Raw genomic sequence first — 22323 nt, forward strand, 5'->3', positions numbered from 1 at the left:
GTGTCAATCTTTTATATTTCCAGCTGGAGAAGTGAAGTCATCCCAGCCTGTGGACACCATGAAGGTCGTACTCCCTCCTGAGAGGCCAAAGGTCAAAGTGGTGGTGGAGGAACAGGTGGACAAGACCGAGCTGAAGCTGATGCTCTTCCCAGCCCAGATCCAGAAAATCAGCAACCTGGTGGCCCTCATGGCTCACCAGAGGGACATTGTCGCAAGGTCAGTGACCTCTCAACCTCTTCCCAGAATGACCAATCCTCTCCACGTACCTTCTGCTCTTAAATTGTATTGTGATGTGACTATGAAGAACAATTTCTGAGGAAATATGCTTTTGATTGTTCCTGCAAGGCAATGTTCAAATATAATTGTGAAAAATAATATTGTCCTCTTTAAAACACAACATAAAAAAAAAATTAACAGCAACAATAGACTCAAATATGATTTTGTAAGTTTAAGACAGTTGTTGTTTTTTTTATGTGCAACAGATTTGACATTTGACAGTGAAATTATACTTCAAACATGAACGTTCCCCATTCCCATTCTCCCTCCATAGCAATGTATAAAGGTGTCTCTTTTGTTGTATGAAATACTGTACGAGCTGAAATTTTCGCGTACAGATATTTTCGCGAATTGCTACTTGGAGGACATTTTCATGTGTTGTTAATTTCGCGATTTTGAGGGTCTAGCTGAACTTAGTTATTCGCGCGTTGTTATTTTCGCGGTTCAAAGGCGATTCGCGAAATTCACGAAAATAAAGCCACCGTGAAAATTTCAGCTCGTACAATACATGTGAACACATTACCTTCTAGACAGTTTTCCAAAACTGACAGTGCACTCCCTCTAATCCCCTTCCCCCTCTTTTCGTTGACAGGTTGGAGAAGAAGCAGGGTGAGTCAGGGAAGCTGGCTGATTGCTTTGACTGGAAGAGTCAACTGAGATATGCCTGGGATGAGTCAAACAGCGCCCTCACTCTCAAGGTAATCAACATTGGACTTTATGATACCATGAAGCGTAACATGTTTTATAGGACAGCACAGAAGTATGCTTTGTAACCACACTATATCATTCTACAACTGTAACAAAAGGGTGGAGATGTAGAAAGTTAAACATTTTTGTTTTGTTTGGTTTGTTTTCTATGATACATTCATGCATGATGATATCAAGGTATATTCTTATCTTTTCTGTTAGAGTCTGAAAAACTGTATGGTCGTGAATATCTCTGCATGCAAGGCTTATGAATTGCCAAGTGAATGGAAATGAGTAAAGCAACACTGCACTCAGGGTGCCAATCACAGAACTAGTTGTTTACCAACAATCCTTCGCCAGATCATCGTCCCCCCATTCCTCATTGCCTGAAGTTCATAACATGATGTACCAGGTCATTGCTGGGGCAGCAAGGTGCCTCTCACAACAGTGTGTCTATTCCTTACATGGGGTTTAGCGGTCGAGTCCTGCTGAGACAGCAGTATTTTGTTAGTTATCATGGCATCTTCTCACTACCGTGTGTGATGTACTTGTTCCTTCCAGATCCTAGACGCTGAGTTTGAGTATGGCTACGAGTACCAGGGCTCGGCCTGTCGTCTGGCCCTACTGCCTGGCACGGAGAAGATGTACTACAGCATGGCCAGCACTGTCAAGTCCCACATGGCTGCCATGTGTGTGGGGTCCAATGTGAGTGGGCTATTTGTTTTATGAAAATTCTCATTGAGCATGAGTATTTGACCAGACTGTCATCCATTCCAGCTGTATCTGTGTTATATAAAAAAAAATACAAAGCCTATGTGATATGCTGTGCATGATAGAAACAGGATGATACCATGATAGAAATTTGGTATTAGAATGACAATGAATTAAGATTTCAGGTGTAGATAGAACCTGAAATGAACCCTGTAGTTATAAATATAGTGGTTTTTTTTTTCTTTCTTTTTCTTTTTTTCCCCTAGTTTTCTTTTGAATAGTGATTCTTAACTTTAACAAACATATCTCATCCTGTGCTGTCTATCTGATTTGTTGATAAGAAAACTGTGTGATTCTCTGTTACCTTACAGAAATATTTTAAGTGAATTTTTAGCATCCATATACAGGATATTGCATGCGTTGTATAGTTCTCCATAGGCTACTGAGTCATTAATGATGGCCCAAACTTTTACAATATTTCTTTGTCTTTATCCTTCTCCTTGTACAGTTGAGCGGAAGGGTAGAAACGGTGAGGGAGCTGAGCCGCATTGTTGGCCAACCACTCTACGTCTTCAACTGCACCAAGACGATGGATGTTCTCATGCTTCTGGACATCTTTAGGGGGTTGGCGTCCACTGGTATGTATGATGTAATTTTGTAGTGACATTTTGTCTTTTGAAAGTGCTTTGATCCTCGTCAATCACACAAAAGAAGTGTCATAGCATTCATCAATAACTGATAGCAAACATTGTAGATTGTTATGACAAGGAATACATACAGTATGATATTTGGTAAGAATAGTCCATACTATGCAGATAATAGTCAAACGTGCCTTAGCGGCCACCTGTCTATAGCGGCCATTAAAAAATCCCCACGAGGGAAAAGCAGTGTTAAAGACCGGCCTGTGTATAGCAACCACCAGTCTAACGCGGCCAGGGGCCACAAATTTTGCTTCCCGCGGTAGATTTTAATCTGTCTATAGCGGCCAAAAACCTAATGGAGCCGTAGCCGAGCCGATAATTCAGTGTGTTTTTCTGCTTTGTAGCCGTGCGGGCAGCGGGCAACGTTCAGTGATCGCCACCGCTGCATTCATCCCTCATTCAGTCATAATAGTGCACTAGTGTTAAGCTTTCTTCACGATAGTACACATACTACTGTGCAACAATTTCATATACACTGGCATGGTTAATTGCATGAAACACACGTGTGCATACATACACACATACATTTACATGTACATGTAAGCAATGCATATAAAGATGGATTACCTGTCTATGACGGCCACTTTTCCCGTCTCCCTTGGGTGGCCGCTATAGACAGGTTTGACTGTATATGTGTAATGAATGTACCTACGATGTTACCATCCATATCTGTTCAAAATATGCAGGATCTTAGTGGACAGCTGCAGTTAGACATTAAATTGTGTTTCATACTGATATGCCATTAGCCATTCTATGGTAGAGTGGTTAAAATGCATTGTTCAGATAGGGACATGTATTTATTCATTTGCAGGTTATCATTAGTGCTTTGTATTACATGTAGTGTAAGCTGTGCAACTTTCCTTTATATGCAACTACCAAAGCTGTTATTTTCGCGAGGGTTTAATTTTTGTGAATTTCGCGAATCACAGTTGGACTGCAAATTTAACAACACGCAAAAATGTCACCAAATGCTAAGGTAGTAGTGTGCTTATGTAGGCCTCCGTGTCAATTCGCGAAAACAACATCTCGCGAAAATGTCTGTAACCTCATTTGCGAAAATATCTGTATGCGAAAATAACAGCGTATACAGTACATACTGTGTAAAGTACAGTTAGCAGGGAAAGATGCACAAGAAAAGAGTGTACCTGGTATGTCACAGTAGACTCACTTTACTATCATGTTTAAAAGCATGAATCAGGCAGCTCATAGACTATTGAAATATATTGTGGTTGTTCGTACAGGTGCATGGGTGTGCTTCAACAACCTGGCTAACATCGTACCAGCTGCCCTCAGCGTCCTCTCTCAGCTCTTACAGACCTTTCTTGAGGCACTGAGAGCCAAGCGGCCCCACATCCTCTACCCCGCCCTGGGGGAAGAGATCTCCCTGAACCCCGCAGGGGCGTGCTTTGCCACCCTGGATGGCACCCTGGAGGCTCCACCCATGTCTAACGTGGACCGCCACCTGGTGCTGAATTCACCTGTCTCAATGCTGCCATCCCACCTCACTGGGCTCTTCCGCACCGTCTCCGTCACCAACCCTGAATTCCGTGTTGCCATGGAGATCATGTTACTATCTCAAGGTACAACAGAGCTCTCTGATTCGAGGCCTCTTGTTGTAAAGCTGCTGTAGAGACTTACAATTCATGTATCTGTATTGCTTCAGCCTGTATAAACTTGTAGGTCTACAGGTTATTACTAGCATTTGTCAAGTCTGTCAAAGGGCAAATATTTCTTCTTCTTGTAAAACAATGTCAAAGTACTGAATGTCCTAAATCCTACAGCTAAAGACTCATTGTGATGACATCTCATCGTGTATGTAATCACCATATCAACAGTGAGAAATCCTCAAAGCCTCATTTCATGCTGCTGTGTTTGCTATGGTTGCATTTTACTACATGTAATAAGCATCACGGCCAAGAATTTTGACCAAACTTACAAAATATATTTTTCTTGTCAAGGACCAAGCAATAGAGCTATGTGATGTTGGATTTGAACTGTATGTAATGATAAGTGTTGTAATGATGTCAGCCCAGAACAAACTGGCAAACTATGGCATCCTTTAGGACATGATTGGTTCTTATTTTGTTCTCTGTGTGTCTTTTCTCTGTGTAGGCTTCACCCAGGCTTTTGACCATTCCACCAGACTGTCCTCCCTGAAAGAGATGTACACTAAGATCATCCCAGCTGGCCTGGCTGTCTCCTGTGACAACAAACTGAGTGAGGATACAATGTTTCTCCTTTTCTGTCTCTACTCTTTAACCCTATCTTAACTGGGGGGGGGGGGGGATGTCAAATTGACCCCATTTCGACATTCACATGATGATTCCACAACACGCAAAGATTTTGCCACGTCCATGAATTTTTTCTTTGAAGTCTCCCGCATATTATGAGACCAAATTTGACCCCCTCCCCCTTCAGTAAAAATTTTGTCTCAAATAGCCCAATAAGAATAAGGTTAAATCGTAGCTCATATCACTCTGATCCTTTACTCAGCTATGCTCTGATGCGGTGAGTTCAGGAGAAAAAGGTCCATGCATACCAGGGTCACTTAACCTCTGGCAAAGAATGCACTAGTTACTTGGCTTACATTTTTGTGAATTATACGACCAAATAATGTCTACTTGATGTATGATTAGGAGACTCCATGAAGTTAAAGGTAGGGGATACCTTTTACAGACCTCCCAAAATGCAGCAAAGCATTAAATATGAACCTCAGGGGACTTGTTTAGGCCACTGCTGAGAAATTTGGAAGTCAACAGTTATCTACAATTTGAATAATGCACAAAACTCAACTACTCAGTAGTTCTGTGTGTCAGCCACACTTAAGCCTTTTTGTTGCAGTCTTCTGTATTTTTTATCTATAAACACAAATCTAAAAGTATAAGAGCTGATGTAATAACATATAGAGTGTGTGGCAAGAATGTATATAGAAATGTTTGTAAGTTTTGATGAACTTTCTTCACAAAATATACATGATGGACACACATGCAGTGCATGGGTCTGCAAAGGTAGCCTAGTAATGTACTGGAATTTATGGTGAGCCCCGAAAAAAATTCAATTCAAAATCTAACGGTCAATAAAAATGTACTAAATGTTACCTTCCACTTTCAATACTTTATGGGAGTTTCTAAAATGATACTCTCTTCAACATACCACTGTATTATACAACTCTTCATTTAAGGCATGCAAATGGGATTCCCTACCTTTAAAGGACACTGCATTAAATGTCAGACCATTCAATTTTCTGTATAGGGAACTCCTCCTACGAAGGACCCCATGGATGGACCCTGCGAAACATGTACAACATCATTGTGGAAGCAGGCAATGTACTGGATGACTTCCAGGCGAGCTTTGTGGAAGAAGAATACCAAATGGGTGAGTTTATTATGGACTGTTGGCTTCTTTAGCACATCAATGCTTTTTGATGAATATTCATCTATACATTTGTAATACGAGAATGCCTCCACTCTACACGATTAGGCTGCATTTTTTTTTTTTTTTTTTTTTAACGGGATAGTATTTAAGCAAATAGTATTAAGCAGTAATCTTGCTAAATCATTGTCCTTGGGCCCGTTTCATAAAACTTGTCATCAGTGACAACTGCCACATTTCTATGACAAATTTGCTCTCAGCCAATCAGATGCAAGGATTTCAGTAGCTTGTCACATCTATGACAACTTGTCACTGATGACAAGTTTTATGAAACGGGCCCCAGAACAGATGGTGAATTTCTGTGTATAGAGAGCCAAGGAAAATTTGTATGCTTGTCAACTTTTAGTCATGAGACCTAGATAGTATTCTTTAGCTTCCTGTCAGATGCCAAGCATAGTAACTTTTAGACATTCATTCTTAATATTCCTATACTCTACTCCAATAGTCTACCATATTTTGGTAATTTGTTGCATTGATTTTAACTGGTTTCATTCAAACAAACCTTTCCAGCAGTACAGATTTTTCACTATTACAAACTTAAGTGCATACATGTGACAGCTCAGTCTACTTTGGCTTACACATGTTTCAGTTCATGTCAGTGCCAGAACTGATACACACAGTTAGACCTAACCTATGTGCTCTATCATGGTGACTCACTTCTCTACCACAGTTGACTTTAGCTTTTACTGCATCCCCCTCACAAAACCTAATGGCTGTAAAAGATTTAAAAGTCAAAGCACTGACCACATAGCATGTTTTTGAAAGTTGATCTCTGAATCATCCTTCAACTGTTGCCTTCCTTTCTTCCTTTTCTAGCCTTGGCTGAGATGATCAGTATTGAGAATGGAGAGAACCAAGCCTTCAGGAAACCAGACATTGAGGGAGAAGATGACAATGAGGAGCAGATTGTTGAAAAAGGTTTGCATTCTTATGCTCTGTTGTTTCTTTTGTGACTTTGCCTTCTGTAAAATAGAGGGTTCCCTACTCACAAACACTGGGGTATATCTAAGTGAAGCAATTTTTGTGCCAAGTGGCAGTAGATGATTATACAAGTGAATGTGCAAGAGTTTTATTTTCATTGTGTTTTTATGTCACAATTTTATGTCTGATTCGTGTATGATGGTGTGTCTTTCATTGGCATATCAACCCCCTGCAATTTTGCTCTATTTCGTCTTCTGGTTCTGAGTATCTGTTTAATTTTCCAATCACAGTGTCATCTTTTTATATTTATTTTTGTTTCAATTTATTTATGTATTATTGTTTTTTTTTTCCATCTTGATAGGAATGTTTGAGTTGCCAGAGAGCCTGTCCAAGTATGAGGCCGAAGCCATTGTCACGGCACTACGCAACACCTTCATGCCACGCCTACATGGAAGTGATGCTGAAATGTTTGTCACCATGGTAACGGATGTGTTTCCCAACACATCCGTTGACATGGGCTTTGGTGGACATGATGGAACATCTGGAGGAAAGAGATCTGGTGGGTTCTTCAAGTTTCATGATAAATTTACAAAGGAACCATAGTACAACAGCCTTGCCAAGTCATCTTTTAGGAATACTGACCAAACCCAGCATTTCTCACGCTTGCCTTCTTCATACATGTACAATTGCTCATGATGTTAACAACTGAATCAACATTAGGTAAACTTTGTTAACCTGTTGAAGACGAGTCCCAAGTATAGTTGGTCAGGTGTCTGTGGTAAATACATGTTGTAGCAATATCAGCCCATCCTCAATGGGATAAGTGAACACACCGTGCAACATGTACATTGTATATAACTGCAAGTACATTGACTGACATCCCATAACTGCATTCATGGCAAATTTTGTCACCTAATCTGTATAGATTTCTCAATTTAAATAGTGTTTCATTTGTCATACTCCATCCACAGAGCTAGTAAGTTTGAACACACCTGTGGTGACCACCCATCCCATCGGCAAGGCCACCCAGAACTTCCTCCCTATGGGCGGAGGAGAGAGACAACCCCTGGATGACATCCACTCAGCCATCGCCGTGGCAACACATGAGCTAGGCTTGCTCCCAGGCACTTCTTTCCAAGCACGCGTGGCTCAGCTGGCACAGCTGATGCAGACACATCAAACAGTGAGTCCTAGATGTGCAGATATGTGTTCGTCTTTAGAGGCAGTATCATACAAATGTTGCATGCTTTGAAATGCACTGTACTAATTCATGTGCCTGACAGGTGTATACCATGCCCAAATGGAGGCTTGTTTTTATACAACATTGTGTAGTGCTCATTGTACAGTGTAACATGGTGCATTACAGCGTGTACTACTTGTTATAATTGATAAAGTGTATATTATAAGTAATACTGATTCATACTGCAGGAATTATCATTTATAGTGCACATTGAATGTGGTGCCACAGCCATTTGATTACTCACATTTTTTTTTTTTTTTGTTATGAATACATTATATCCTATACTGCTGTACTGCTATACTGCTCAGTCTCATGAAGTAGATGTACATTTGTAATACATTTATCAATGGACATGCCTGGCATACACTGTTGCTCTTCTGTAGCATACTAATTTCTAGCAAGGGCGCTTTGCAAAAGTTCTCCTGAAAACCTACATTTTCTTTGTGATGAATACAACTAACCCGGCTACCCAAGCAGCTTATTTTACATTGTGTTGAGAATATTCTCCACCTAGTCAGTAATGAACATTATATAAACAAAGGTCTGTTCAGAATTTGTGGAGTGAGCAGCCTTCTGCATCATTTTTGTCAATGCCCCTTCCAACTTTCAAACAATTCCATCATTGTAAATGAAGAAAAATCATCCACTCAGGGAAAATGACACATCTCAGTGGCCTGTGTCTGAATTTCCGTTGTATGATCAGGGACACACATTTACGAATTCGGCTGTTATTTTCTCACCATGGAGGACATTTTGGTTTTCTAGCCATGGTTGACCCTCAATACCTGCCTATAATATCTCTCTGTAGGTGATTGTAACTGGTCCACCAGGCTGTGGTAAGAGTGAAGTCATTAAGACATTGATGGCAGCTCAGAGAGAGATTGGCAAGACTGTCATCGCTCACAGGATCTTCCTCCAGGCCGTTGAGTCGGTGGAGCTACTCGGCAGCGCTGACCCTGACACCAAGTGAGTGAATGTCATTGAAAACAACCAAACAAACCAATGAACAAACTCCTCCCTGTCATCCTCATCCCCCTTGAATTAAGTCAATAAAATGTGATTTTGATATGAGTGACATGTTTGTTAAATGTATGTCATTGTTTAAAATGTTGGACTCACATCTGGAACATTTTTTCAAAATCAGCACTTCAAACTTTCAAGAAATATCAACTCTGCATGTCTACAGAATTTTCCTTTAGTATTTTTTTTTTTTTTTTTTTTTACAGAGATCATTACATTTATTTTCTATTTCTTGTAGGGATGTCAGAAATTCTAATGACTTTTGAGTAGATTTTATGAAATTGTGGTTCTGTACCATTTACAAATGCACTGATGACTAAAATATTAGCAGTGAGGATATGCTGCACATTATTTTGAATGCAGTGATGTGTCAGCACTCTTCATACAGAGTATGTATTATGGCAACAATGCTGTTACCACACTGAGGTCATAGATCTATAGATAAGACACATATCCTTGCCATTTCTGTTCAAGCTTTGTTCTTCAATTGTACTCTTTGTCAACACCCTCCAGGGAGTGGCGTGATGGGCTCTTCATAGCCCTCCTCCGTAAGCTGTGCCTGGTTCCCATGGCAGACCCAAATCAGAGTAAACCCCTCATGAAGGCCCTGCATCTTGATGGAGAGGTAACCAACAATCAACTACACTTACTGTAATACCAAAGAATTTTGCTTGCATGAATCTCTCCTGCATTTTGGAAGGAACCAGGATTTTTGAAAGCAAAAAATGAGGGGGTCGGTGCAGTAAATTGCTAAACCCACACAATAGTCATTTTGAGATAATTGCTGTTGAATGTTTGAAAAGTCCATACATTGTACATTAAAAAAACTTGAATGCAAGTATTTTTTACCATCTTATTGGTTGAATTCAAATATATTTTCACGGAGGTTAGAGTGAAGAATAAGGATTATGAAAATGCATGTAAATCAATTTTTGACAAAAGTGTGGGTTAGCACTATATTGCACCGACCCCCAAATCTGTGTTTTTAAAGTACATGTAGTGTACTTGTATTTTTTTTAGTTGTTGTTGACAATTTGCGAAAGTTTTGTGATGCAAAAAAGGCAGTTGGCTCCAATTTTGGAAAATTCCGTGAACGTTTGTGGTTTTCTGACGAATGTTTCTTGTTTTACAGTAATATGTATCTTTATTTTTGACATAGTGATCTGCAGTTATTCGTGATTGTTCTTTAGTCTTACTTTTTCTTTCAGATTGTATGGCACAAATCAAATGGAATTAAATCTACATGTAGTCAAATCAAATCAGTCCATACTATCATGTGCTTGTACCAACTAATTTGTCCACTCACTTGCATGTGTTCTGTCCACAGATAAACTCAGTTCAGATGGAGATCTTTGGTTCCTTGTTTGACCATCAGGGGATGTTGGTTCTCGCCAACAATGAGCGAGTGCACATTCCAGAGAATTTGTCCATTTTCTGGGAGGTACGTAACTGTATTTTTGCAAAGAAATATTGATAGACCAGTTCGGTTTGGGTACTTTTTTTATTTTAATTTCTAACTGGGGGCTTCAAGTATGCCTAACAAAAGATAATTCATGCACTGACATAGCAACACACCTGGCTCATTGCATAACCAATTGAAAGTGATTTTGATCTTTGGAAGCCCCTCAGTTATGGCCGCCATAAGTAACAATGATCTGAAGTCAGATTCATCTATGTACGGGTTCATTATGTAACACTAGCACGCTTGTCAAAGGCAAAAAATAAGGCTGAACAGTAATTTCATACTCGTTAAGATAACTCTGATTCAAAACTACAAAAGTACAGTGATTAATATTGTGCAAGATATTTCTGTTCTTGTTGAAAAAAAAACACACAAACAAAACACTAACATCATAAATTACAATCTGACATACACTGCCGCAAAATGACCATATTTTATAGGCAGTTTTCAAGCCAATCACCAACCCTGGCATTTTCTTTCATCATCATGGTATTCTTAAGAAGTTACCTGACTACAGTACATTCATGGCATTCTGGAAGTGAAAGAAGGTTTTTTAGTTCCAGTTATCTTAGAGACATCACTTTTCTAAGAGGCACAGACCACTACGATTCTACCCTCTGGGATCTGTGCTGCTGATGAATATACATGCCAAGAAAAAAGGCTCTATGAAAGAATGCATATTGTGACACAATTCTCCTTTTCCTTGTATTGCTGAATGTTCTGATGTGTGTGTTGTCACAGATTGAGAGCATCACTGAGCTGAATCCAGGTCTAATCTCCCGCGTCGGTGTCCTCTCCATGGACCGATCAGATGTCGACTGGCCGCTCCTACTGACCGCCTGGATCGATGGCCGGCCCGAGAAGGAACAGGACATCCTGAAGACACTGACTGACCGGTACCTGGGCCCCACCATGGAGTACCTTGACCTCTGCACCAGACCGGCTGTCATGACGACCAGCAAGCAGCGGGCGAGACCGAAGATGAAGCGTATCCTGGACACCAGCGAGAGTAACATGGTCCTCACCTTTTGCAGCATCCTTGATGTAAGACTAGCTGACATTATCTTGAATGTACAATAAAGTTGGGCAAGAATTTGAAAGAGATTGTTTTATTTGAGCAATGATAGTAATGAATCCCTTTTGTTGTCAGGAACGTACCAGAAGTGGCCATGCTTGTTATATATGTATTTATTTATTTTTTTATTTTCTATTCTTTGCACCAGTATGCAGTCAATCCTCCAGGGATAACCTTAAGCCTTTGAGGACGAGTCCCAAGTATTTTCGGACAAGTGTCTATGGGAAATGCGTGTTGTAGCAAAATCAGCCCGTCCTCAACGGGTCAACTGATTGTATAAAGTTAGCAGGCCCACTCAGGCGTGACAATGTTCCTCAATGTTCCTCAGTCCAACAAGAATGCCATGATTATGAAATGAGGATCAAGGGAATTAGGTATTCCCTCCGTCCATTGGCAGTTACTTTTCAGATACATTATGACTGTGCTAATCAGTGAAGAGAGCTCTGCAGCTGATATGTCAATCAGTGGTGTTAAGCTCTGCATAGTTTATATAGGTTCTAATCAATACACTCATATAATATTGCCTTGCTTCCCAGGCCATCATTGCCCACAATGCAGACCTGACTGATGAGCAGTATGAACGCTACATCAGCTTCGCCGCCGTCTGGGCATTTGGTGGGACGCTGGAGGAGAAGCATCGCTCTACTTTCAGCCACTGGTGGCGCTCTACGTTCGAGGATCGCGCTGTGTACCCTGAAGAAGGAGAGGTGAGAATAACACACTGAAATTACTGTGTCAACTGTCATGTTTGCAAGGGTTTAATTTTCACAAATTTTGTGAGTCACTGTTGAAAATTTAACAATGTGCAAAAAATGTCACCATGCGCTAGGACACTATAGTACACTTACAGTGATTTATTTAACAATGTGCAAAAAATGTCACCATGCGCTAGGACACTATAGTACACTTACAGTGATAGTCTCGGTGTCAATTCGCGAAAATGACATCTCACGAAAATTTTTGTGACCTACTTATTCATATTCGATCTGTATGTGAAAATAATAGCTTATGTAATATTCAGTTGATTCGTTCCAGTATGGGTGTAGAACTTACAATGAGAGGTCATTTCACACTGACCGTTTGATTTAGATCAAAGCAAGGCAAGTCAAATTTATATTATCAATACCAAACATATACAGTGTACAAATGACATTTATTCTCCAGTTACTCTTATGCTTATCAGGCTTTTTTTTCTCTCTCTCTCTGCTCAGCTAATATGCTTTGGGAATTATGGAATCATGACAATAACTGCAGGACATTTCCCTGTAATGTTTAACTCTGATAGTTTTCATATTCTAAATGATATAAATACAACCTTTTCAAAGCAGTATCTGCCTTGTGTTATAACCAACTCTGTCTATTTGCATTTTTACATCAAGGTATTTGACTACTTTGTGGATGGTGAGAGCCAGGAGATGGTGAACTGGGGAGAAGCCGTCCCTCCTTACAGCATGCCACCACACGAGGGCATCCCACTTGATGCATTCGTGCACACTGTTACAACTGAGGTAAGAAGCTTTATCACTGAGGTGAGGCATATCTTTCATTTAAACCTCATCTGGGTGCATTGGTAATGAACTCATTAAACTGAAGAACTGGGGCGATATTCTGAGGGCTTATTAAGTGTCTGATTAGCACTTAATTACCAAATTGGTATTCTGAGAGCTTAATTAAGTAGGGGGTCTATCAACTACCATGACAACAAGCGTTTTGGCGGGAAAGTCTTACGCGCTTGCGCATATTGACGCGCGTGCACCTCTAAGAGGACTTAATTACAGAGTTAATTACAAATCGGTATTCTGAGCGTGTGATTAAGTATGAAAGTTAATGGAAAACTTAATGATACCAAAGAGTGTCATTAACTACTGCGATATCACGCATTTCAGTGTTTTTTCTCGGCCAAAATGATGCTTACCGTCTTTGGTAACCGAGGGGCGGTTGAGTCTTGTTATGGTATCCATAGAATTCAGAGAAAAAAAGAAATATAGGCGATCTTAGAGGAATTTTGTCATTTTATGTGAGCTCTTCGCGTGGGTAGGTGAAGTGTTGTAATCAAAGACCGGAGTGTGCGCATGGAGCTCTTGCGTTGTAATTACAGGGGGTGTGTGGAGGAGCGCGCATTGAGGGCATAGTAGCGCGCGTGATCATCATTCTGGCTTCTAACAATGCGTCTGATTGGATGGAATAACAATTAGATGGGAGGAACCTAAGATAATCATAGGGGACTTAATGGTGCCTTAATTACGTCCTCAGAATATTGATTTTGCCCATGATTAAGGGCCTATTACTGTACTTCTCGACTCAATTACGAAGTTAATTACAGACTTAATTATGGCCTCAGAATACCACCCCAGTTTAATCTCTTAAAGAGATCATTTTTTTGACATGTTTCTGTTTCTCTTGTTTTCCCCTTGTTTTCCTTTGTTTGTCTCATTCTGTATAAAAAATTGTGTTTTATTTGTCTGATTTTATGTCAGGTACGATCTAGCTATTTGCCCTTGTTTTGTTATGGAACCTATGCAAAACCAGCCATGTCCTCTTGGTGTAGTGGACTAATACCATTTAGTCATGGGCACCGTTACGACCTTGTAAAGCTAATAGCCTTCATGTGTTGTTAAGATTGAAATTGAATGCAAATCTATAAACTTTTATTGCTGTTGATAATCACACAGGGTTGGTTTATCCATATGTTTCTGCATTTTATTATATAGCAAATCTCCTACCTGCTGGGTCTGTTGTCTGATGCTGGCAAGCCAGTGATGCTGGTGGGCGAGGCTGGGTGTGGGAAGACTTCCATCATCAATGATCGCATCCGTACTGTGTGCTCTGGAGAAGTGGCTGAGGTTCTCTCTCTCACCGTCACGGCAAACAGGTATCCCTTCCTACCCTCCTCATTTATCATACTTTATAGTCATGTCTCTGTGGCTTGAATGACTTTTAGAAAAGAAGTGATATCATAACGTGATGAAATTCTGTATTTTGTAATCCACACCCACATTATTTTACTACTACATCTACTAAAACTTATGCGATTCTGTGACTTAGATATGACTGCAGATCTATGAAGAAGAGTTTATATTATTGTGATAGATCATTTCCACATCCCTTTCAGGGTTATTTATGTATGACTATTTATTTAATTTCATTTTATTTTATCTATTAATCATTATATAATTTTTTTTTTTTTTTTTTTTTTTTTTTTGGGGGGGGGGTCTATCATAGTTATGTTTATACCTTGTGTCATTACTCTCTGGTTTGGGAGTGTTGTTTTGTAGGAGATAGCGATAAGTATGTTGTATAGATGTGTAGCATCTATAATGGGCTGTTGTTGATTGTAGATGAGTGGCTGGCCATGTATCAACAGCTCAATTCTCTGATGTTCTCATATAAGTTATCATTAATTGTTTCCTTGTGTAGGTTCACCACCAGCCGTGTTCTGTGGCAGCGGCTTGAAGAGAGGCTAGAGTGGCGCCATGGCCGTACCTACGTACCCAAGGGCAACAAGAAGCTCATGTGTCTAGTGGATGACCTCAACCTCTCCTATGTAAGTCTTTATTATTTTTCTACTCTAGGCGAAACTCCTAAAGGCCTTCTCAACACTATTCAAACAGTGTAATGTTCACAGGTTTGCTGTTTTGAGAATTTTGAACATTCTATTCAAACCCGCTTGGTAATTCAGGCCAGTTACATGTATTATCAGTCATTGTACTCCTTGATGCAAAAACCTATGCACAAATCTGCAATCTGAATGAAAAATGGTACAATGCGTGCTACAAAGTTTATGTGTCCAATGAATGCAATCAATAAAACACCCCACAATTACTGTATCAAAATGTATTGAAAAATAACAACGATATCAGCAACACAGGAACTAAACTAAGCACATGATGTCACCCCAATAGCAGCTCGCTTGCCATCACAAAATGTCTTGAATTGATTTGAATTTCATTGGGAAAATATGAAATGTTGTCTGGTTGACAAATGTCGTACCTTATCAAATTTTCTTTTACCTTACATCCTAGGTCGACCAGTTCCACCACCAGTCTGCCCCAGCAATGGTCCGCCAGCACCTGGACTCTGGAGGCTTCTATGAGCCGGACACCCACCGCATGCGGGAGGTGAAGAATGTGACCTATGTCACCACGGTTAACCCCATGACTCCTGCCAGTGTGCCCAGCCTAAATCCTCGCCTTGTTAGGCATTTTGCCGTCCTAGGCATGCCATATCCCAAGTAAGTGGGGCTTCAACATATTTCTAAACTGCAAGTAATATGCCTGCATTTGTAATATTAAGTCTACTAGACATCTTCTATCTGTTATACTTGTTTACTTGTTTTTTTATTTGTTTTTATTTCATTTGTTCTTTGTCAAGTCAATACCTACCCCAGAACCTAGCACACGTGCAGCAAAAAGCTACAAATCAGAGTCAACCTTTCCTACCCCAATTACCCGTATTTTTTCTTGAAACAATAAGATATGAGTCTCTTTACTACAGTTGCATTTACACACTTTGTAGCTTTTCACACTGTACTTTCTCTTTGAGATACAGTCTATGAATGGGGTACAAGGCAATAAATTTTATATTTTTACCAGGAAACTTGCTCTTTTCATAATTGATGAGCCATTTGAAAATGGTTTACTTGATCCAGATGACAATGTATGAATTAATGAGATCTGCCGCCTGTATACTCACCTCAATGCCATCTTGTTCTGTGTCTCTCCAGGAATTCTGAGGTCCACTACATCTTTACCACCCTCCTTCACACCCACTTCCTCACCCCAGCCACCACCTCCTCTAGTGCTGGCAAGGACCACAAGGTAGGTTAACTCTTCTATTAGTTTACCTTTATCATACCTTATCACTACAGTTAAGCAGTTAGGTCACTGTAATATCTGACTCTATCTCGATCTATAATAAATTTGTGGAGTCTTGTGTATCTAATATTAAACTGAAAAAAAAAAAATGAATAAATACATTTGATACAAAGCTGAAAATCTGTCATAAAGGTAGTGTGATTGTGTACGTAATTTCTTGCTCCTGTTGCATTTAACAATGTATGACTTCAGGTGTATGCTTCCAGTAAACCATTCTGCATTTATCTTCACGTACAACATAAATTTCAAGCACTTCACTGCTCATGCATACATAGCTCTTTGTCATTATCTTAATGACCAGAGTAGTACACGTTGGAGAAAATATCCCTATGGAGATTGAATGATTTCCTCAATCTCTGCTTTTTTTTTTCCTGCACTGTTTGACTTTACACCTCAATGAATATAATATATTCTTTAAAGTAACCAGTACCATGTGTTCACCGTGTACATACTCCCTGGAGTAATTTTTGTTAATAATCTGGTAATGTTGTTTGTTCATTTGTTTGTTTGTTTTTATAACCAGAAGCAGCACCTGATTGACAAGGAGGAGGAAAAGATGCGAGCCCTCATCTCCATGGTAGTCAACGTCACCATCGAGGTCCAGGAGAGGATGCGGTCCATGTTCCTGGCGACGGCTGAACGCTGCCACTACATCTTCTCCCTGCGGGATATGAGGAGGCTTTTCCAGTAAGTCTCCTTACTCCCTCATAGATCCATTTGGTAGCTGCGGTGTGCTGAAATACAGCTCATTGGGCAGTTTATCTGGCATTTTCTTATTTCATTTCTCCTTTCTCACAGCTTTATATCAAAAGGACTGCTGTGTTGTATTCATTTGTCAATCTCTATAAATTATTTTGTTATTGTGTTTAAAATCTTGATAGTAGAAAATGATTCAGTTTTTTTTTTTTCTAACCTGATAAAAGAGTCTTGCTCAAAAATGGAGGTTTTTGAACAGGAAGAAGGTGAAAATATTCTATTAAGATAGCACTTTTTGACCCAGATGATGCTTGATGTTCAAACATTGTACTGATGTATCTCTTCTCTTGGCTTATTGTCCCCGCCGAACGAGTTCGAGCAGGGGACTATGAAACGGGCTCCGTACGTGTGTGTGTCCGTGTGTCCGTCCGTGCGTCCGTGTGTCCGTCCGTGCGTCCGTGTGTCCGTGCGTCCGTGTGTGATCAAAATGTTCAAAATGCTACTCCTTCGCCATTTCTAACCCGATTTTGATTCTGTTTGCTTTATATGATAGCACTACATAGGAGCTTTGAAACTTCTATACAGAATTTCAGTTGTGACCTTTGACCTTGACCTTTGACCTATATTGTACATTTTGCTTCAAAATGCTACTCCTTCGCCATTTGTAACCCGATTTCGATTCCGTTTGCTTTATATGATGGCACTAGGTGAGGGCTTCAAAACTTCTACACAGAATTTTGACCTTTGACTTCTTTGACCTTTGACCTTGATTTTTGACCTATATTGTACTTTTTTGCTACAAAATGCTACTCCTTCGCCATTTGTAACCCGATTTCAATTCCGTTTGCTTCATGTGATGGCACTAGGTGAGGGCTTCAAAACTTCTACACGGAATTTTGACCTTTGACTTCTTTGACCTTTGACCTTGATTTTTTACCTATATTGTACTTTTTTGCTACCAAATGCTACTCCTTCGCCATTTGTAACCCAATTTCGATTCCGTTTGCTTTAAGTGATGGCACTAGGTGAGGGCTTCAAAACTTCTACACAGAATTTTGACCTTTGACTTCTTTGACCTTTGACCTTGATTTTTGACCTGTATTGTACATTTTGCTACCAAATGCTACTCCTTCGCCATTTCTAACCCGATTTCGATTCCGTTTGCTTTATGTGATGGCACTAGGTGAGGGCTTCAAAACTTCTACACAGAATTTTGACCTTTGACTTCTTTGACCTTTGACCTTGATTTTTTTACCTATATTGTACATTCGCTACAAAATGCTACTCCTTCGTCATTTCTAACCCGATTTCGATTCCGTTTGCTTTATGTGATGGCACTAGGTGAGGGCTTCAAAACTTCTACATAGAATTTTGACCCTTGACTTCTTTCACCTTTGACCTTGATCTTTTTACCTATATTGTACATTTTGCTACTAAATGCTACTTCCGGCGGGGACATACATTGTGTATTTTACGCACCGCGTAATTTCTACTTTTCCTTGTAGTTCATGAGAAATCTGACCTCTAATTCATTATTCCCTTCAAACAGGAACACTTGTCTCTCCCTGAGACCAGGTACCAATACTGACAACCTCTTGCTGCTCTGGCGGCATGAGTGTGAGTGGGTCTATGGTCAGCGGCTGGTCAGTCCAGTGGACTTTGATCGATATAGCCTGGCCTTCTACACGGCCGCCCGCAAAGAGTTCACCGCTGAGGAACCGGTAAGGAGTCCTAATTCTTCTTGATGTGATTCCGAAATTCCCACTGGTTTTAATTCCTGCTGTAATAGCATAGTTTGCATGCCACCCCCTTGTAAAGTTCATGCATGTAATTTCACCTGTCAAAAAGATCTGATGTGTTTGAGCTAATATCAATAAAATGTGCCTACACAAGAGTTGGTATTGAACTGTGAAATTATGCAAGGCTCAGTGTTTACACAATGTATATTTGATGCAATCACTAGTAATGATCATGCTCTCTGTTATTTATTCATTTAATTTCCTTGGTTGCTTCAGGTTTTGTGGGGGGGGGGGGGGGAGGAGAATGTGGCAAGCTTTGCACTGTGTGCCAGCACAATGTGCTATTAAGAAATTGGCAATGATTACTAACTGCAAGTTGCAGTTCATGCGGCTATCATAATCTAAAAGATATTTAAAAAAGGAAACTACCAAATAGCCATGAAAGGCATAACTGCAAATATAGCAATTTACAATAACTGCTGAAATGTGCTTGTCCCTCAATGAAGCAGAATTGATTAAATGACTCAAAAGCTCTCGCTGACTGCACATGTTGTAATTCAACTCTGTAGCTGATCAATAATCACCCAATCCCCAACCACCTCCAGCTGTTCATACATTGATATTTTCACTTGCATGATATCTTCACTTTCACTTTATTCAATCTTGATGTCACACGCTTCAGTCAAGGTCATATGACTGTTAGTTAAATCCACATGTCAGTTTCTGTAGCAATGCATGTTATATCATAGAATTCACAGACTTCATATAAATTGTACACTTTTCATGACTCCACAACGTCATCAAGCACCCCAGTCTATATAGCATAATCCATACATGCACACATCACCACCACAGTTTGTTTGATGGCATTATTATGTTCACATCACATCATTCATTTCTTCTTCTTTTTTTGTCATGACATGTCTACATCATCTGCCCACTGTTTTCATTACATTATCTATACACTGACTCATCCATTTGCAAGTATGTGAAATCAAGATGTCCAAACCACTCACCAATATTTAGAAGCAAACTTACGTGATGTGTTTCTTATTTCAAAATCAAAATGCATCAGACTATTCTGACCATTGTAACAGTTTATCATTGATAGATACCTTTAGTAGGTATATACAAAGTAGATATCCAATTTGTGGACTGTTTACATTGTATTACATGTTTATATTCTGCATGCACCTTTTGTTTCTTGTTGAATCTCATTTATCTCTCACTAACAACCATTGCCCTAACCTTGCATCCTGCTAGTCTGAGGCGTACAGCCCCGGTCGAAATGCCAGAGCATTCATGAAAGGAGACAAAGTGGTAGGAAATTGTTTGATGTGTGCAGTCATGACTACACTTTATTGTTTGATTTGCTGTGATCATGTGGAAACTATTTCTTGGGCTAATTGACAAAAAGAATGAAGTGTACTTGGAGCAAGCAGAAAAACTATCCCATATTTTTTTGTTTTTTAATTGATGTTATGTTTTTATTGTTTCTAACTGGTTTTATGTTTCAATTCATTCTTCTTTTTGAATAATCATAGCCATGCTTGTCCTGTCCTTTCTGTGTACAAATGTTACATTTTGAGCAAAGGACTTCTTTCCTTACTCATACAGGCATCTTAACCTAAGTTTTCACCCTAAATGTGAATTACATGACTGCTTCTTTGATGATGAACAATATGTATTAATCTATTTGAACAGCTTGGTGCACTTTCATCTATAGATGCATAATCATGCTGAACAGTAACTTTCTTGGTCAATTCCATGACATGGTGTCATGACTTTTGTGCGTATATAACACTGATACATCCTCAACATACCATATGGAAATTGTTGTGCATAGGCTTTGTTTATGGTAGACAATAACAATATGTAACTTTGTCCTGTGTACTTGATGGAAACATGTCATTTTGTTGGAAAATGCAACATACCTGTTTATGCCTAATCTTCAACAAGTACATACTGTAGATGGCCATATAGAGAGTACATTATTTTGTTCTATTCAGTGTCAGCAAAATGATTGTGTGACATAACCAGTTGGTGAAGATGCTATTACATTTTTCTTTTGAGATTAAAGAGCAAAGTTTTCATGGTGGTGGGATGACTTGATTTGTTGTGATATTCACTATTCACTATGAGCTGAGTTTGTGACTTGACATTTTTGTCCTTCAGTGAGAGATTGGGTACTAAAGGTCAAACATAATATTATGTAGATGAAATGTGTAGAGTTCTGCATACGTAATGTGCATTTTACTTTGTATTGCTCGCCTGTTAAAGCAAGTATGCACTGGTTAGCATGCAAAATTGATGTAGACTTTGATGATGAATCACATTTAGTATTTTTAATTGAATAGACTGTGAATCCAGTCATGCAAATATGTATGAAATATCTGTGAAATGGTTCTATTAGTACATATGTCTATCATAGAGTGTAGGAATCAAATGAGGTATGCAGAAGTGGATTAGACATTGATATCTTTTCATAAAATTTCTTCACTTGCTTATGTGTCACAAATATAGAATATATCAAGTGTTCTTTTAGCATTCCATTCCCACGTTATCACTTAGCACTACTGGAAGCAGTACATTCATGACAGCAATGTCAGTTCACTTATTTATGGAAGAGTATGTGATGAGAAACCACTTTTTTTCCAGGAATCATTTTATATTGTCTTTTTTAACATTGCTGCAGCTAGTAAGTGTTTCATGTAATGACCTCCTCAAAAGGGAAAAGAAAAGAAAAGGGAGACAGAAAGAAAAAAAAAAAAGGTTCTGTTGCAAACAAGGTAGATGCTAATCCTCTTCGTGGAATCCTCCTTCCCCACAGCTACAGCTGACCATCTCCCCAGAGCAGCCCCTCTTCAGCAACCTGGTCCAGCAGGATTCCGGCATCGTGACGGCCGGCGGCTACCGGTCATCTCAGGCCACCAGCAGCACAGCGGGCGGGGCAGGGGACTATGAGAATACGGACCAGTACCAGCCCTGCTTGGAGGTTGGGCGTGTCCAGCGCCTCCTGCAGGATGCAGTGGAGGAGTACAACAAGGGACACCCAAAGATCAAGCTCACCCTGTACAAGGTATGAAAAACCTCCTGTCCCCATTTCACAAAACTAATTAGTATAGTGATAAATTTCTGAAACCAATGGTAACTATCATGGCAACACTATTTCATGGTCAGTCAAAGCCAATAAATCCTAGATGGTTACCACTGATTTGCAGAGTTTCCATTAATTGCAAGTTACCATAGTTCTATGCAACAGGGCCCAGGTTAAGGTTCCTGCTAACTGCTGCTTTTCTCCTCTGCCCTATCAATCTTGACCAGCAATGCACCTGTTGTCAGTATGGGTCAAGAGACTGTCTGCGGTCATGTACTTTTTGTCCTCTTTGTGGAGGGTAGTCGTTATAAAGTGTTCTTTTTTGGGAGAACTGTGTATTGTTGAAAGACACTATACTTCTGTTTTAACTTTTAGGGGAAAAAAATACTCTC

At 39.7% G+C, this 22323-nt stretch overlaps 1 protein-coding gene across 1 annotated transcript in view; it reads left to right on the plus strand.

Annotated features, from left to right (window-relative positions):
- Positions 1 to 22323, plus strand: part of LOC140229720 (uncharacterized) — a 79252-nt gene that overhangs the window by 33756 nt on the left and 23173 nt on the right. Inside the window, exons 37-60 of the mRNA XM_072309960.1 lie at positions 24 to 216; positions 869 to 974; positions 1525 to 1668; positions 2183 to 2312; positions 3617 to 3955; positions 4488 to 4592; positions 5628 to 5750; positions 6624 to 6725; positions 7090 to 7287; positions 7700 to 7911; positions 8777 to 8934; positions 9502 to 9613; positions 10316 to 10429; positions 11192 to 11494; positions 12062 to 12232; positions 12905 to 13033; positions 14237 to 14397; positions 14943 to 15069; positions 15548 to 15756; positions 16249 to 16342; positions 16923 to 17086; positions 18645 to 18816; positions 20098 to 20154; positions 21665 to 21913. Of these exons, the coding sequence (XP_072166061.1) occupies positions 24 to 216; positions 869 to 974; positions 1525 to 1668; positions 2183 to 2312; positions 3617 to 3955; positions 4488 to 4592; positions 5628 to 5750; positions 6624 to 6725; positions 7090 to 7287; positions 7700 to 7911; positions 8777 to 8934; positions 9502 to 9613; positions 10316 to 10429; positions 11192 to 11494; positions 12062 to 12232; positions 12905 to 13033; positions 14237 to 14397; positions 14943 to 15069; positions 15548 to 15756; positions 16249 to 16342; positions 16923 to 17086; positions 18645 to 18816; positions 20098 to 20154; positions 21665 to 21913 (3872 nt within the window). The remainder of the gene's footprint in view (positions 1 to 23; positions 217 to 868; positions 975 to 1524; positions 1669 to 2182; positions 2313 to 3616; positions 3956 to 4487; positions 4593 to 5627; positions 5751 to 6623; positions 6726 to 7089; positions 7288 to 7699; positions 7912 to 8776; positions 8935 to 9501; positions 9614 to 10315; positions 10430 to 11191; positions 11495 to 12061; positions 12233 to 12904; positions 13034 to 14236; positions 14398 to 14942; positions 15070 to 15547; positions 15757 to 16248; positions 16343 to 16922; positions 17087 to 18644; positions 18817 to 20097; positions 20155 to 21664; positions 21914 to 22323) is intronic.

Source organism: Diadema setosum, chromosome 6 (genome assembly GCF_964275005.1).
Source record: "Diadema setosum chromosome 6, eeDiaSeto1, whole genome shotgun sequence".
NCBI classification, from domain to species: Eukaryota; Metazoa; Echinodermata; class Echinoidea; order Diadematoida; family Diadematidae; genus Diadema; species Diadema setosum.